The sequence below is a fragment of the Typopeltis vanoorti genome, chromosome 17 (assembly GCF_054136105.1).
Source record: "Typopeltis vanoorti isolate ZY-2024b chromosome 17, IOZ_Tvanoo_1.0, whole genome shotgun sequence".
Lineage (NCBI taxonomy): Eukaryota > Metazoa > Arthropoda > Arachnida > Uropygi > Thelyphonidae > Typopeltis > Typopeltis vanoorti.
Window position 1 is genome coordinate 240,001 of NC_143565.1, and position 15,742 is coordinate 255,742.

Here is a 15,742-nt window from a genome sequence, read left to right on the forward strand (position 1 = left end):
GAAGTCGTAGAAATTTTCAGACAACCATTTTTGACTTTTCCCAGAGGTGTGGCAAGGGGCCGAATCCTGCTGCCATACATACGGCCTACCATTGGTTACTCTTGTTATCCACGGCTTGACTACAGTTAGCAACTCCACGAACAAAGCCCGAATTCCAATGCCAGGGTTCTTCAACACCTGTTCCTGCAGATTTGCGAGGAATTCTGCTGTACGAACGCAATCAGATCGTCTGCTAGGGATCTTTCTTCTTGCTACATCCTCGTAGTCACCATTGCGAGTCTCTAGTTCATGCCTGATTGTTTTTACTGTATTCAGGGAGCATTGGGCAGCAGTCGTAATATCCTTATTTTGATGGCGGGCACGAATCATCATGATACAAGTTATTCTCTTCCATGATTCAGGTGGGTTCCAGCTATCCATCCTTTCTGACATCTTGTATATGAATGAAGAAGGGTCCAAACTTTTAAATGAAGAGAAGTGTGTGTTAATACATGTAACTTACGGAAAAATATAATTAATTATAAATATGTCAAATTTATCCCGAACACCCTGTACATATACACATGTATAGATATATACATATACACATGTATATATATACATATACACATGTATATATATATACATATACACATGTATATATATATACATATACACATGTATATATATATACATATACACATGTATATATATATACATATACACATATACATATATATACATATACACATGTATATACATATACACATGTATATATATACATATACACATATATAGATATACATATACACATGTATATACATATACATATACACATGTATATACATATACATATACACATGTATATACATATACATATACACATACATATACATATACACATATATATATACAGGGTGTTCGGGATAAATTTGACATATTTATAATTAATTATATTTTTCCGTAAGTTACATGTATTAACACACACTTCTCTTCATTTAAAAGTTTGGACCCTTCTTCATTCATATACAAGATGTCAGAAAGGATGGATAGCTGGAACCCACCTGAATCATGGAAGAGAATAACTTGTATCATGATGATTCGTGCCCGCCATCAAAATAAGGATATTACGACTGCTGCCCAATGCTCCCTGAATACAGTAAAAACAATCAGGCATGAACTAGAGACTTGCAATGGTGACTACGAGGATGTAGCAAGAAGAAAGATCCCTAGCAGACGATCTGATTGCGTTCGTACAGCAGAATTCCTCGCAAATCTGCAGGAACAGGTGTTGAAGAACCCTGGCATTGGAATTCGGGCTTTGTTCGTGGAGTTGCTAACTGTAGTCAAGCCCTGGATAACAAGGGTAGCCAATGGTAGGCCGTATGTATGGCAGCAGGATTCGGCCCCTTGCCACACCTCTGGGAAAAGTCAAAAATGGTTGTCTGAAAATTTCTACGACTTCACCAGTCCAAATGTTTGGCCTCCAAACTCCCCAGACCTTAACCCCATGGATTATTTTGTATGGGGCGCAGTTGAAAAAGACACCAATCGCACTTCCAGTAATACAAAAGCCCAGTTAATGGATAAAATTAAAACAGTTTTTGCGGCCCTTCCCAGGGAGACTGTAGCATCAGCTTGTTCGAGGTTCCGAAGCAGAATTGAAGCTGTGATCGATGCTAATGGTGGTTATTTTGAGTAAATCTTGTTGATAGTATTGTAATTAACTCTGCCTGTAATGTTTTTTTGTCAATTCATTAAATTTAATAGATACAAAGAAGATTTTCTTTTTCCTTACGAAACTGTCAAATTTATCCCGAACACCCTGTATATACATATACACATGTATATACATATACATATACACATATATATACATATATACATATACACATATATATACATATACACATATATATACATATATACATATACACATATATATACATATATACATATACACATATATATACATATATACATATACACATATATATACATATATACATATACACATATATATACATATATACATATACACATATATATACATATACATATATATACATATATATACATATACATATGTATATATATATACATATACACATATATATACATATGTATATATATATACATATACACATATATATACATATGTATATATATGTGTATATATACATATACACATATATATACATATGTATATATATATACATATACACATATATATACATATGTATATATATATATATATACACATATATATACATATACATATGTATATATATATACACATATATATACATATACATATGTATATATATATATACACATATATATACATATACATATGTATATATATATACATATACACATATATATACATATATATATATATATATACATATACACATATATATATACATATGTATATATATATATACATATACACATATATATACATATACATATGTATATATATATACATATACACATGTGTATATATATATACATATACACATATATATACATATACACATATACATACATATATACATATACATACATATACACATACATATACATACATATACATATATATATACATGGAAAATTAACTGATAAACATGAGTTGATGTTAACACGTTTTCGGTGTCATCGGAACTGCCTATAATTAACAAATGATAGTAAACGAGTTTCATTAAATGAATTAGGCATCCAACGTTTCGTTGTCAATTAATACAAATGCCAACTTATTTGTAAGTTACAACTGACCAAAATAAACAAAACAACATTGCGGGAAGTATATGCAATGAAATATTGCTAGTACTTCTATTCCCAGTCATATAAGAATACTTGATTTTGTGAATATTTGCGTACCTGTTTCATTTTCTCCGCATGAGCATGCCACATTACGACTTTTATCGCTGTAGTAGTAACAATAATACGGCGCTTCCTGAGCTATTTCTATATCAGATCGTAAAGATGAACGCAACCAGGCACCATATGGTAACGAAAGCCGCAAAGTGAACGGATCGTGATGGACGATTCCTCCAACACCAACAATACGATGATTATCCATGTTGCGGCGAGCAAATGTTTCGTGCGCAACAGCATTCTGATAATTATTTTCCTGCACCATTTCTTCGCTAGCCTCCAAATGCAATACTCGGATATAATGTCCTCGTCTCTGAGCTAGTCTTCTCTCGTTATTATGTGCTGCCATCAAGGACTGTACTGTTAGCGAGTGCAAATGCTCTGACATATTTAATTAATGATATTCCATTTGAAATACTTCGAATAAAATCGAAATACTATCCTTGAAAACCTTAAGCATTTCAGAACCTCCAGCGTTTATACAAACAACCTTCTTCCAAAAAAAACTAATCCCTCTACACACACCGTGTACCAGTTCTCGGTAGAGGACTTCGGAAGAGTAACAATAGTAAAAGTCGCCAGAACTTTCGAAACTATTCCCAGAAACTTATGTAGTCAAAACGAATTATTACTCATATTGAGCTATATTATAGTAAAGATAACATAACATCGGAAAGATATGCAGTTTTTTTTTTCAAGCAACCAGCTTTTTTTTTCTGAATTCTTGCTTAAAGTGCAACATTCACGTAAAAATCAAAATAAAATAATAATAAACAGGAAATCACAAAAACAATACAAGTAGCTAAGCACGTTTAATTTGATGAGATGAAAATCAAAATAAACGCCCAACATAGAGATATCAATGAATTAAAAAAAAAAAAAAAAGTGAAGCAAGCAAAGCACAAAAATTCCATGTTCCATGTTAAGTGTTGCTACTAAGACGAAGAAAAATAAAACAAGGGAAATTTCTCGAAATCATAAAATGTTATATTCAAGAAACATAAACCAAGAAAAATAAGAAATAGCCGAAATGTTCGATGCAGCATGAAGATAGGCAACCAGTGACTATAGTTCTACAAAAGTCATAGTACACGAAAAGCAGAGGAACATTTTATGGTATCAGACATGGTACTGGCATAAAGAAAAAGAAAGGTGAGTTCTGTAGACTCAAACAGCATCATAGGAACTGAATCTGATATATTGCATTACACAAATCGCATAAAAGTGACTCTAAGACTGAGGTAGCAAACTACAGAGCAATTAATGTATCGGGAGTGGTTGTTAAAGTATTCGAACAGTTGGTGAAAGGTAAAACATAACAGTGGATGGGTAGGGATGCAATACTCTACAGTGGGAGCATAGCTTTGTAAATGGTAGGTCCTGTCTTAGTAACTTATTCACATTTTATAATAAAGTGACAGCAGAATTGGATCAAGTGAATGGCCATACAATGATACTGCTCGACTGTGCTAAGGCATTTGACATAATACCACATAGAAAACTATTACAAAAACTGGAGAGGATGGAGATGGATATGAGGCTAGTAGCATGGATAGGGGGATAGCTGACGGACAGACACTAGAGAGTAGTGTATAGTGGAGTCTAGGAGAATGATGGCCATTAGTAGAGTACCTAATGATGTACTCCTTAGTTCCGCCTAAGACGGAACTAGGACCACTACTCTTTAATTTGTATATCAGTGACCTAGGGATCAAGAGGGAATATTCAGTTGTTTGCTAGTGATGCAAAACTGGGAACAGCAATAATTGATAAAAATGATGTAGATGTCCTGCAGGATATTGGCATTGTGGACAAAGGATAATGATTGTCAATTTAATATTGAAAAATGTAAGGTTATGCACTTCGGGTTGAAAAGGATTCATATGGCATATCATATTCATGGTATTGGTTTGCAGGAAATTGATGAGGCTAGGAACTTGAGGATAATGGTGAACAAAGCGACAAAGTTCAGAGGGCATATTGCAAAAGTTGGTAAAAGAGCTCCAAGGATTACTTGGATATTGAAAAACACACAAACAAGTAAAGATAAGGAAGTTATTATACCTCTTTTTAAAGCTATGATTCGGTCATATCTTGACTACTGCACACAGAAAACACTTGGTTTCTCAGAGAACAGACGGTGGTCGAAAAGACGCTGAGACAAGTGCCAGAATGGTGACAGTTCTGTGGAATACTCCATGTGATAATAGGTTGAAGGTTTGTAAGTTACAAAGTTTAGTTGATAGGTGGAAAAGAGAGGACATGAGAGAAGCTTTTAAGATATTAAGAGGATTTTATAAAATTGATGAAAGTCATATATTTCAAAAAGAAAAAAATCAGCCAAATACTTTTTGTTCCCATATAGGGAGTAGGTGAGGCCGTTTTTTATCCCTATCTAACTTTTAGAGACTGAGTGGGCAGTTCAATCTGCACTAGTAGCCAATCTGAGATAGCTGCCCAAGGTTATCACTAATTAATCGGCACGCAGTGAAGAAGAAGGCTAGTAAGTGCGGCCATGTAGTGATTCCTAACCCTAACGCAATATTTTTAATAAATGAAAATAGTGTGAGTTCGACGGCCGATTTTCTTGAGTTTATGGGGGGAAAAAACCGAGTTTCCGGGAGGAAAAACCCGCTAGTCCTTGCCAGAGATCGACTAACTCTGGAACCGGTCGAGAAAAGGCTTAGATAAAGTTCCTCTAGTCAGCGACTAGATTCGAACGCCTTTCGTCATGCGGTCCAGCGCTGTAGAGTGCAAACGACACTTCTACTGAGCTACACAGGCTCATAGTGAAATTTTTCAATATATGAAAAATAGTCAGAGAATTAGGGGCCATCGGTGGAAGTTGTGTACAAGTCTGGTCAGTAGAGGGTGTGCAGACCAGAGCTTGTTTGTGTGGAGATTGGTGAATGAGTGGAATGGACTCCCAGAATTGGTTGTGATTTCCCTGATGGTGAATAGATTCAAGGAGAGGTATGATGGGATTTGTGTATATATGCTGATTGATTTGGATCTCAAGCGATGAGTCTAGGAATTTCATGGAGATGCCATAAATATTATATATATATATATATATATATATATATACACAAGGTGGTATCAAAACGTTTCGAGCCTAGGTTTGTAACATTCCAACAGATGGCAGCGCAAAGCTGCGCGCACAGTCACAGGGAGCACCTACTTTCAAGTTAGAACAAAGAGTAAACGTGAAATTCTGCATGCAACTGGATAAATCTGCCACAAAGACGTTTGACATGATTCGGCAAGTTTAGGACGATGCTGCAATGAGTTGTTCGAGGTGTTTTGAGTGGAACGCATGCTTCAAGAGCGGAAGAACATCATTTGAAGATGATGAGAGAACAGGAAGATCTTCAACAAGATCAACCCCAAAAAATGTCGAAACCATTCGGCAACTTGTTCGTAAGGATCGTCGGAGAACACTCCACAACATTGCTGCCATTGTCGGTGTGTCATACGGAACAGTCCAGGCAATCCTCACGTGTGATTTGAACATGATCTCACTTCCGCACCCACCCTACTCGCCAGATTTGGCTCCTGCACACTTCACCCTCTACTCAAAGATGAAGATCCAGCTCAAAAGTCACCGTTTTGACACCATTGCGGAGATCCAGAGCGAATCGCCGAAAGTGCTTGACATGCTTCGAAAAGAAGATTTTCAGGACACATTCCAGAAGTGGCAAGAGCGCTGTATTGATATGCAAGAGGACTATTTTGAAGGTGATAGTGTGTAAACGTAGATAAATAAAGTATTTCTCGTAAACAGAGCTAGTATCTCGAAACGTTTGGTACCACCTCGTATATATATCACCTGGTATATTATTTCTCTTGACTGGCCTTCTACACTTCTTTCCACTACTCTCTCTCTCTCTCTCTCCTACTTCTTATTCCTTCGCAATTTAACTGTGAGGGGCTGACGCTCCGCTCTCAAAACTATAGCTTCCACTACCTACTAAAAGAGGCAAGCCTAGTTGCCCTAAGGTTATATCACCGCACCACAACTAGGATACCTGTCATGCTAATAATTTGATATTCAAGTCTCAATGTATTCTAAATCAGACGGAAAACGTGAGAAAGTCTACAAATTGGAAAAGGTGAACAAACTTTGAAGAAGGAAAAACGTAGTCAAATATGTCACATAGAACATCGGTAGCATAGGACATAAAAAAAGAAATATTTGATGAAATTTTAAATTTAGAAATAATAGAAATTGCAGTTCTCACAGAAACAAAAACTTAATGGACAAAAGGAAACAAAATTAGCATATACAGGGTGACCATAAAATAACTTTCCCTATTTGGAGGCATCTGTAGCTAAAACCAATAAACGGAATGAGACCAAATTTTATATTGAGACTTTTGAAGGCATGGGGAGATGATTTCCGCGAAAAGAAAATTTAGTACCAAAATTGCCGATAGGGGAAATATTGGCCCAGGCAAAGCCGAAAACAAGCGGATAATTACATCAAAGGCAGATAAAATGGAATAATAACATTTCGAATGATATTCGAATGGAATAATAACATGTGCGTTACAGTGATAATAATAATAATAATTAAACTAAAACAACAACTTGCGAGAGACACAGAAATTAATATAGCGATTGAACTCACAGGAAATAATGTTTTATTCATCCGAATCAGGGTCCCTGGACCACATACCCGATTTTCAATATGCTGACTTTGTGTACAACAAATTGCATCCGGTGTGTGACATACTCTACAGCTGAGCGTAAGGAGTCGGATTGGATGTTCATAACCATGCAATTTGGGAATGCCACCAACATACACAACAGATTTCAAATACCCCTACAGCCAAAAGTCACATGGAGTGATTTCCGAAGATCTAGGCGGCCATGCTGTCGGAAAGAACTGACTGATAACCCTCTCATTATTGAAATGCTGGCGTAAAAGACACTGTACTGAACGTTCAATATGTGGCCGTGCTCCATCCTGCATAAAAATTATGGAGTCCAAACATTGTTTTTGCTGCAATGCAGGAACGACAATTTCCAGCATTCGTCGATAAATCTCTCCAGTAATGAAGCAGGTTACAGGACCTGTAGGGGTAATAAGTTCAAAAAAAAGTATGGTCCTATTATGAAATCGGCTGTGAAGCCACACCACACAGATACTTTTGGAGAATGCAGTGGTACTTGCTGGATCGCTTGGGGATGTTCAGATGCCCAAATTCTGCAGTTGTGAGTGTTGACCGACCCATTCAGATAAAAATGAGCCTCATCACCCTACAATATTCCTCAAGGTCAGTCATTGTCGACCACCATTCGGGCAAGAAACGTTAGCGCGAAGGTCATACGCTTATCAAAATCTGAGGTAGTTAGTGCTTGCACATGACTGAACTTATGCAGATAGAAGTGAAGCATTTTCCATAAGATTTGCAAGACTGTACCATATCAAGTTGGTGAGCTATGGCAAAAGCGCTTGGACCAGTACTTGTCCCTGTGTCGTCGAACACCACCACAGTAGCAACGTCTGTTACTGTCTCTTCTTGCACTGCTTTCCCTCCTCTGCCAGATCTATCTCCTAGTGTTCCAGTTTCTTTAAACTTCTTAATCATAGCTCTCAGTGCTACATCTGACATAGGAGCTGTACGCAGGTTATGAAGCCTTCTAAATTCGCGAAAGGCCGCTACGGCATTGCACTGTTTAAAGTAAAACAACTTAACAAGTAAAGCATGCTGAGGCAAGGTAGGATGCATATTGAGCACAATTCGTCAGTCATTCGAATAACTGCCTGAACGTTCCCAATCCCTTTTTAAGTGGAATTCGTGGGGCTGCTGTCACGTACGAACAGTAAAATTTGCATGATCCTTTTTACCTGCGTTTACTGCAAATATTTAACAGCTTTCGGCTACGCCAGCGCCAAAATTTCCCCTATCGGAAACTATTGGTACTAAATCTCTTTTTTTTGCGGAATTCATCTCCCCATGCTTTCGAAGGTCTCAATATAAAATGTAGTCTCATTCCATGTATTAGTTTTACCTACAGATACTTCAAAGAGGGAAAGTTAATTTATGGCCACCCTGTATTTTACAATATCCATGACACCTGTTTGAGATCTTATCTAGTTATTTGTCTTCCTATCTCTTAATGTTATTTTTAGCATTCTACTCTCAATGCGATGTTGTGTTGTTCTCAGCTTTTTGTTTAGGGCCTCTGTTAATGACCATTATTTCGCCCCTGTATGTTAGGACAGGAAGTATGCACAGGTCGAAAACTTTCCTTTTTAGACTCAGAGGGATGTCACATCTGAATATATCTCTCATTTTCCCATAAGCAATTAATCGAAGGTGAATTCTTTGTTAAATTTCTATTCTTTGGCAAACTTCAAAGGATGCCATAACCCAAATATACATATATGTATTTCAAAACATGGTTTCTGAATTCCCCGGGTTTCGAGAGCTATTAGTGTTGCAGATATTTTAACTGGATCAAATGCTTTTCCTTAGTTTATAAAGACCAGACGTAAGGGTTTATTGTTCAATTGATTTTTCAATGACCTGTCTTAATGTGTCAATATGGTACAAAGTATTGTAATTCTTCCTAAATGCAGCTTGTTCACAGGAATGGAATCACTCAAGTTTAGATTTTATTCTATTATTTATAATTTCTGTGAAGACTTTATATATGGTAGGGAGTAGGCATATAGGGGTCTGTAGTTTTTAATTTCTTCCTTATTGCCCTTTACACTTTACACTTTACCCTTCCTAACGTTAAACTGACAACCGTTTTTTGTCTAAATTTCAAGTCTATTCGAATTATTTCATGAGTGCTGGATATCAGAACATCTCTTATTACCCTGCCTATCTTCGCATCATTGGCAAACAACGCACATCTTCTGTTAGACCCTTCCTAATATCATTCATGTATGGATTGAAAAAATGGCTCAAGGACTAAACCCTGAATACCACTGGTCGGTCATCTTACATCTGGCAGATGCACACTCACCATATACCAGTTTTTGATATCTGTCTGTCAACCATTCACTGTTACAAGTCATGCTTATTTTCCAATCCCATATTCTCTAGTTTATGTAACAGCCTTCTGTGAGGTATCCTATCAAATGCCTTAGCAAAATCTAACATCATCATAGTGTATCCATTCCTTTTATCCAACTCGGCCATAATATTGTGATAAAATATGAGCAAATTGCTAAAACATGACCTACCTCTAGTACACCTATGCTGCTCCTTGCAGAATATAGCTTGATTCTCTACCCAATTTGTATGCGACTTTTTACCATCTTCTCTAAAATCTTCACTACCACGTCAGAGATACTGACAGGTCGGTTGTTAGACACATCAGTTTTGGCACCTTTGTAAAATGGAACTCTCATACATTCCTATGGTATCATTCCTGAGCTGAGACTCAAGTTATACAAACATGTGAGAGACATAAACAGTTCGGATCAGCATTCTTTTAGCAAAATGCTGATATTAAGTCTGTCCCTATTCACAAATTCTGTTTCAAATTATGCAACAGCACTTCAACCTCATTTTCATGCACCTCTAACTTTTTACCCAATATAGCAGTATCACAGTGGACTATGTTGCATACACCTGGTTAAGCTATCTTAGCAAAGTGAGCACTCCTTAACTGAACAATCTCATTAGTTTCTGATGCTAAAGTACCATCTACATTCAAAAAAGTTATTCTTCCATATTCATCCTTTCTTTTACTTTCGACATAACGCTAAAATTCTTTTGGATTGCCTTTAGCCTGCATAGCCAATTTTTTTCATGCTCCAATTTAGATTTTCACACAATACCCATTATTTGTCTAGGCTGAGCTTTATATTACTTAAATATAATGAGCCAATAGGCTTCATTTCGGCAATATAAACATTATTTAAATTTAGGGGATATGAAATCCCACATTGTTTTAAAACCGAATAAGAAACTCAAAGATTGGAAACAGAGAGTTTCATGCCGGATATAGTATAGTAAACTATAAAAGTATCGGCGACTACTAGCGTGAGCTAATGCACGTAGTAGTCCATTGACTACGTGCATTAGCCCACGTTAGTCGCCGATACTTTTATAGTTTACTATACTATATTCGGTAAGAAACTCTCTGATTCCAATCTTTGAGTTTCTTATTCGGTTTTAAAACAATGTGGGATTTAATATCCCCTAAATTTAAAAAATGAGCTTTATATATTTCATAACTCTTCTCACTCTTATTCTTATGATATTCTTTCCACTTCATATATTTTCTTGTGAATCTCTTGCTTAATATGGTGGCATTTTCATTTCACTCCCAAAAGTGGCGCTTGAATCCTCTGTAGTAGGCCATCTGAAGATAGACTTAAGTTCAAGTATAGTCACCGACTGGAGAAACTTTTTCTAAGTCTTGCTTCGACCGGTTCCCGAATTAATGGATGTCTGGCACTGGCAAGAGACTTTTTTCGCGGAAACTCGAATTTTTCATCCCGTAAACTCAAGAAAATCGATCGTAGATCCAGCATTGTTTCAGACATGCTCATAGTGTTAGATACCAAGAGACTTCAGCACTTGTTTGCATGTCTCTTGAACGGTTGCCATTTATGATTAGTGATAGTCAAGGACTAGCTATCTCTGATTAGCTACCAATGGAGATTGAACTTCCCCCTCTGTATCCCAAAACTAGATAGGTTAAAAAAGCCCTATCCCACTCTGTAGAAGAGAATGTTAGCTGATTATTATTATTGATATTAAATGGTTAAATCCGATTTGTTGTTGTTGTTGTTATTAGATGTTGACATACAATAAATACACTAAAACTACAATAATATACTAAAAATACTCCAATAAATCTAAAAAACCTTCAATGAATCTTCGAAAAATTATCGATCTTGCTGGAGCTTCTAACACTATGTCTTTTGACTAGATAGGCTTGAACCATTTTTCTCACATAGCAACGAGTGAGTGAAACAGTTTACCTGTTGAAGTTCTGATTCCATGTATTGTGCCAATATGAATGAATTTATGAGAAAGTATGACTGCTGGTATGAGTATGTGTAGACTCACTCAATCAGTATTTCACTCCGTGGTGGTCTCAGATAATAATAACCATGAAAGAAGAAGAAGAAGAAGAAAGAATATTTGATCTGAATATTATCAAAAGTAAGCAGAATTGATGTGAGATCATTCTTGCTAGATGTGTGAATTCGGACATTATTATTATTATTATTATTATTATTATTATTATTTAACGGTGTCTCCATGGAGTCAAAAGACTCATCGCGGGAGACCCGACATTGACACACTAACCATTATTTACACAATACCTGTCATACCTCTCCTTATATATGGAAGATCTTGATATTTCCATACCTTGACTACAATACTTGTTAACTGGTTACCGTGTGACAGTGGTGTGTTGAGGTGATCAGCAGTGATCATGAATTTCATGTGCCAAAATTGTGTTTAGAGAAAGAGATGCACGGTTTTCACGCGTTTGGGATGAGTGTGATGAATTCTGGAATTTTATCAGGGTGACGGACTACATTTAAAAGGTTTTGATACAAGGCGACTGGATATTGACAGCAATAGCATGCGACGTCAGGAAATAAGCCGTGACGTGAAAGATCATGCGAGTAGGGTAGAAGAGATCGAAGAAGTGGTTGTAAATGCAAAGGCCCAGCATGTGGGAGAACATGGAAACAGTGCATGAAAACGCTGGGTGCTGGCAGATGAAGGAAAGACGTGTACTTTGTGAATGGATGGAATGAATTTGTCAAATGTCTGAATTATGTCAGACTGAAGGACAGCATTTCAATAGTTTTGGTGTGAGTCAACTGAAATTAATGACAGTAGTAAGAGATCTAAGGAAGTAAGCTGTGACGTGATAGGGCAGATAAGTGGGATGCCAGAGAGACTGAAGGAGTGCTTTTCAATGGAAATGTGAAGAGTATAAGGGAGAAAATTGAATGAATGAATGAGGCACTGCATACTGATTGCTGTAACTATTGAATGCATGTATTGTGAATAGATAGCAAAATGATGTGATGACCTGGGATGTAAGGATAGCATTTTAATATGAAAAAAATGGGATTGTGGTGATAGCGAGGATTAACCAACAGCGGAATATAGGGTTGTATCGAAAAATACTGTCAGGATTTGTTACAGACACAACTGCTGTATATGTTTATAACTGATAATTTTGCCAGAGGTACTAGAATGGAGGGAAACGAAATTGGCACATCGATGTGGTTCATTCACTTTCCTCATGGGTTCACTTTAGTGAGTACAGACATGGCAAACCCAGGGTACCTGATGCTGGACCATGCCTTACTTCATTTAATATACATCTGTTATATTATGTGTAGACTGGTTCCTCCCCTTCTTTCTTCTCTTCTTGCTCCTTGCCCCCAATGCTATTAGAGTATTCGAGGGCTCGGGGTGATTCTTTCCTATCTTGCTATGTCATTTTGCCTTATTCAGCCACCAAAGGGGACAAGCTAGCCCCAATAGGTGCCAGCCCCAAGCCCGGATAAATGGCGAGGGTTGACGTTAGGAAGGGCATCCGGTCATAAAACTTTACTGCCAGCTCTAGCCATGATCAAATGAGTCGAAAAGAAAGTGATACAAGGGCTAGGGCGTATCCCTTAGCGACGCACAGCCACATCGCCCTGCAGCTGTGAGAAGCGAACGAGGGCTACCGCATCAAGGGCGGATGCGGTTAAAGAAGGAAGCCCAGCAAGTGGAGAGAATGTTGTGACATGATAAGGAAGAGGAAGTTGGGTATTTTATGCATGCAGGAGACAAGGTGGAAGGGGAAAAGGTGAAGAAACTAGGAGACGGGTATAAATTGTTCTACCCTGGAGCGAATAAATAGGGAGAAATGTAGTCGAAATTGTGGTGTGCGGCAGAATGAAGGGCGAAGTACTGGAAGTGGGTAGGAGGAACGACTGGATCATTAGAATGAAACTGGGTCTTGGAGAAGAGCAACTGGTCGTCTTATGTGTAAATGCCCCAAAAGTTGGCTGTACAGCAGAAGAGAAAGATGAATTCTGGAACGTGCTAGATGAAGAAATGAGGGAAATGGAAGAACACGAGATGGTGATTGTCAGAGGACAACGGACACATAGGAAGAAAGAATAGGGACTGTGAAAGGGTGCATGGCGGCCATGGATTGGGAATGATGATCCAGGAAGGAGAGAGGATTTTGATCTTCGCGGTAGCGTTTGATTTAGCAATTGTGAATTCCTTTTTCTAATAAGAGGGAAGAGCATTTGATAACATTTAGAAGTTGAAACAACAGTTAACAGATTGACTATATTTTGACTAGAAGAAACATCTTAAGGCAGTAACAAATTGTAGGGTAATCGCAACAGATCAAGTGGCGCATCAACACTAGCTGCTGTGCGCAGACTTTAAAATAAGGTCGAAGATAAGAACCTTTGGTTGCTATGGGAGGAAGAAAATTAAGGGGTTTCACTTAATAGAGTGTGCAGAACTGTTTTAGGGAGGTATTAGAGAGGATTTTGATGGACTAGAAACTGTACAAGATTGATGGAGACATAATTCAAAAGCAATTCTAAGGTGTGCGATTGAAGTGCTTGGTGAAACATCCGGTAAGATTAGAGAACAGAAGGAGGGTTGGTGGTGGAATGATAATGTACAAGAAGCAGTGACGGCTAAGAGGAAGGCAAAGCAGAAGTGGGATAAGTCAAGAGTGGAAGAGGACAGAGACGAGTACAGAGAGAAAAAGCGAGAAGCCAAGAGAGTTGTTGCACAGGCGAATGCCATAGCATATCAAGAACTTTATGATCAACTAGAAACAAAGGAAGGACAGAGAAATATTTATCGATTAGCAAAATTTAAAAATAAGGCATCAATGGACATCTTACATGTAAGGCAGATCAAAGACTCTGGAGGAAGAGTATCAAGGAGAGATGTGGATAAGAGAGACAGATGGAGAATATACTTTGAAGAACTTTTGAATGAAGAAAATGCAAGGACTCACTGACAAGATGGGCAGCCTTATGAAGGGGGTAGTTTGTAGAACATTAGTAGAGTGGAAATGAAGGAAGCCGTAAAGAGGATGAAAAATAGAAAATCGGTGGGCCTTGACAGGATCCTGGTGGACACATGGAAGGTACTGGAGGAGGAGAGAATTGACATGCTGTGGGACTTGTTAACAGAAGTTTGTTAACAGGAAAATATACCCGAGGAATGGAGGGAAAGTACTCTTGTCCCCATCTACAAGAATAAAGGGGATGCACAAGACTGTAAGAATTACAGAGGAATAAAGTTGAATTCCCACGCATTGAAAATCCTAGAGCGGTTTCTTGATGGAAGACTGAGGAAGGAGGTGGAGTTTGCATAGGAGCAATTTGGCTTCATGCCTGGTCGATCGACGACAGATGCTATCTTTGGGTTATGGCAGATGATGGAAATATTTGGAGAGAAGCAACGGGAGCTACATCTGGTATTTATTGATATGGGAAAAGTTTATGATAGAGTGCCAAGACAAGAAGTCTGGAGGTATCTGAAGCAGAAGAAGGTACCAGAGAAATATGTCAGGCTGGTGCAGGAGATGTACAGAAATGTGAAGACAAGGTTTTGGACCTGCTTGGGAGAGACAGAAAGTTCTCCAGTGATAGTCGAGGCTAGCTGGTGAACGGATACATTGGTGTCGAGGCTAGCTGGTGAACGGACGTGCTATCGGAGAGCTCCTGAGAGATTTGTGTTTTTTGTTGATTTATTGGTGTTTTGGATTCAATTTAATGGACTTAAGTGTTTAATTTTGGTATATTATTGGAGCTTTATTAGCGTGGTTAGTGTACTAAAGTGTTTTATAACATAATCTATGTCGGGAAGTCGCCGCTAGATGAATTCGTAATGTGTAGTGTTAGTGCAAG

At 37.6% G+C, this 15,742-nt stretch overlaps 1 protein-coding gene across 1 annotated transcript in view; it reads right to left on the reverse strand.

The window, feature by feature from the left end:
• The window catches only part of LOC150097087 (SPRY domain-containing SOCS box protein 3-like), a 63,951-nt gene extending 60,536 nt beyond the window's left edge, over positions 1-3,415 (reverse strand). Inside the window, exon 1 of the mRNA XM_090407061.1 lies at positions 2,863-3,415. Within this exon, the coding sequence (XP_090263187.1) occupies positions 2,863-3,247 (385 nt within the window). The 5' untranslated portion in view covers positions 3,248-3,415. The remainder of the gene's footprint in view (positions 1-2,862) is intronic.
• Positions 3,416-15,742: the final 12,327 nt, after the last annotated feature.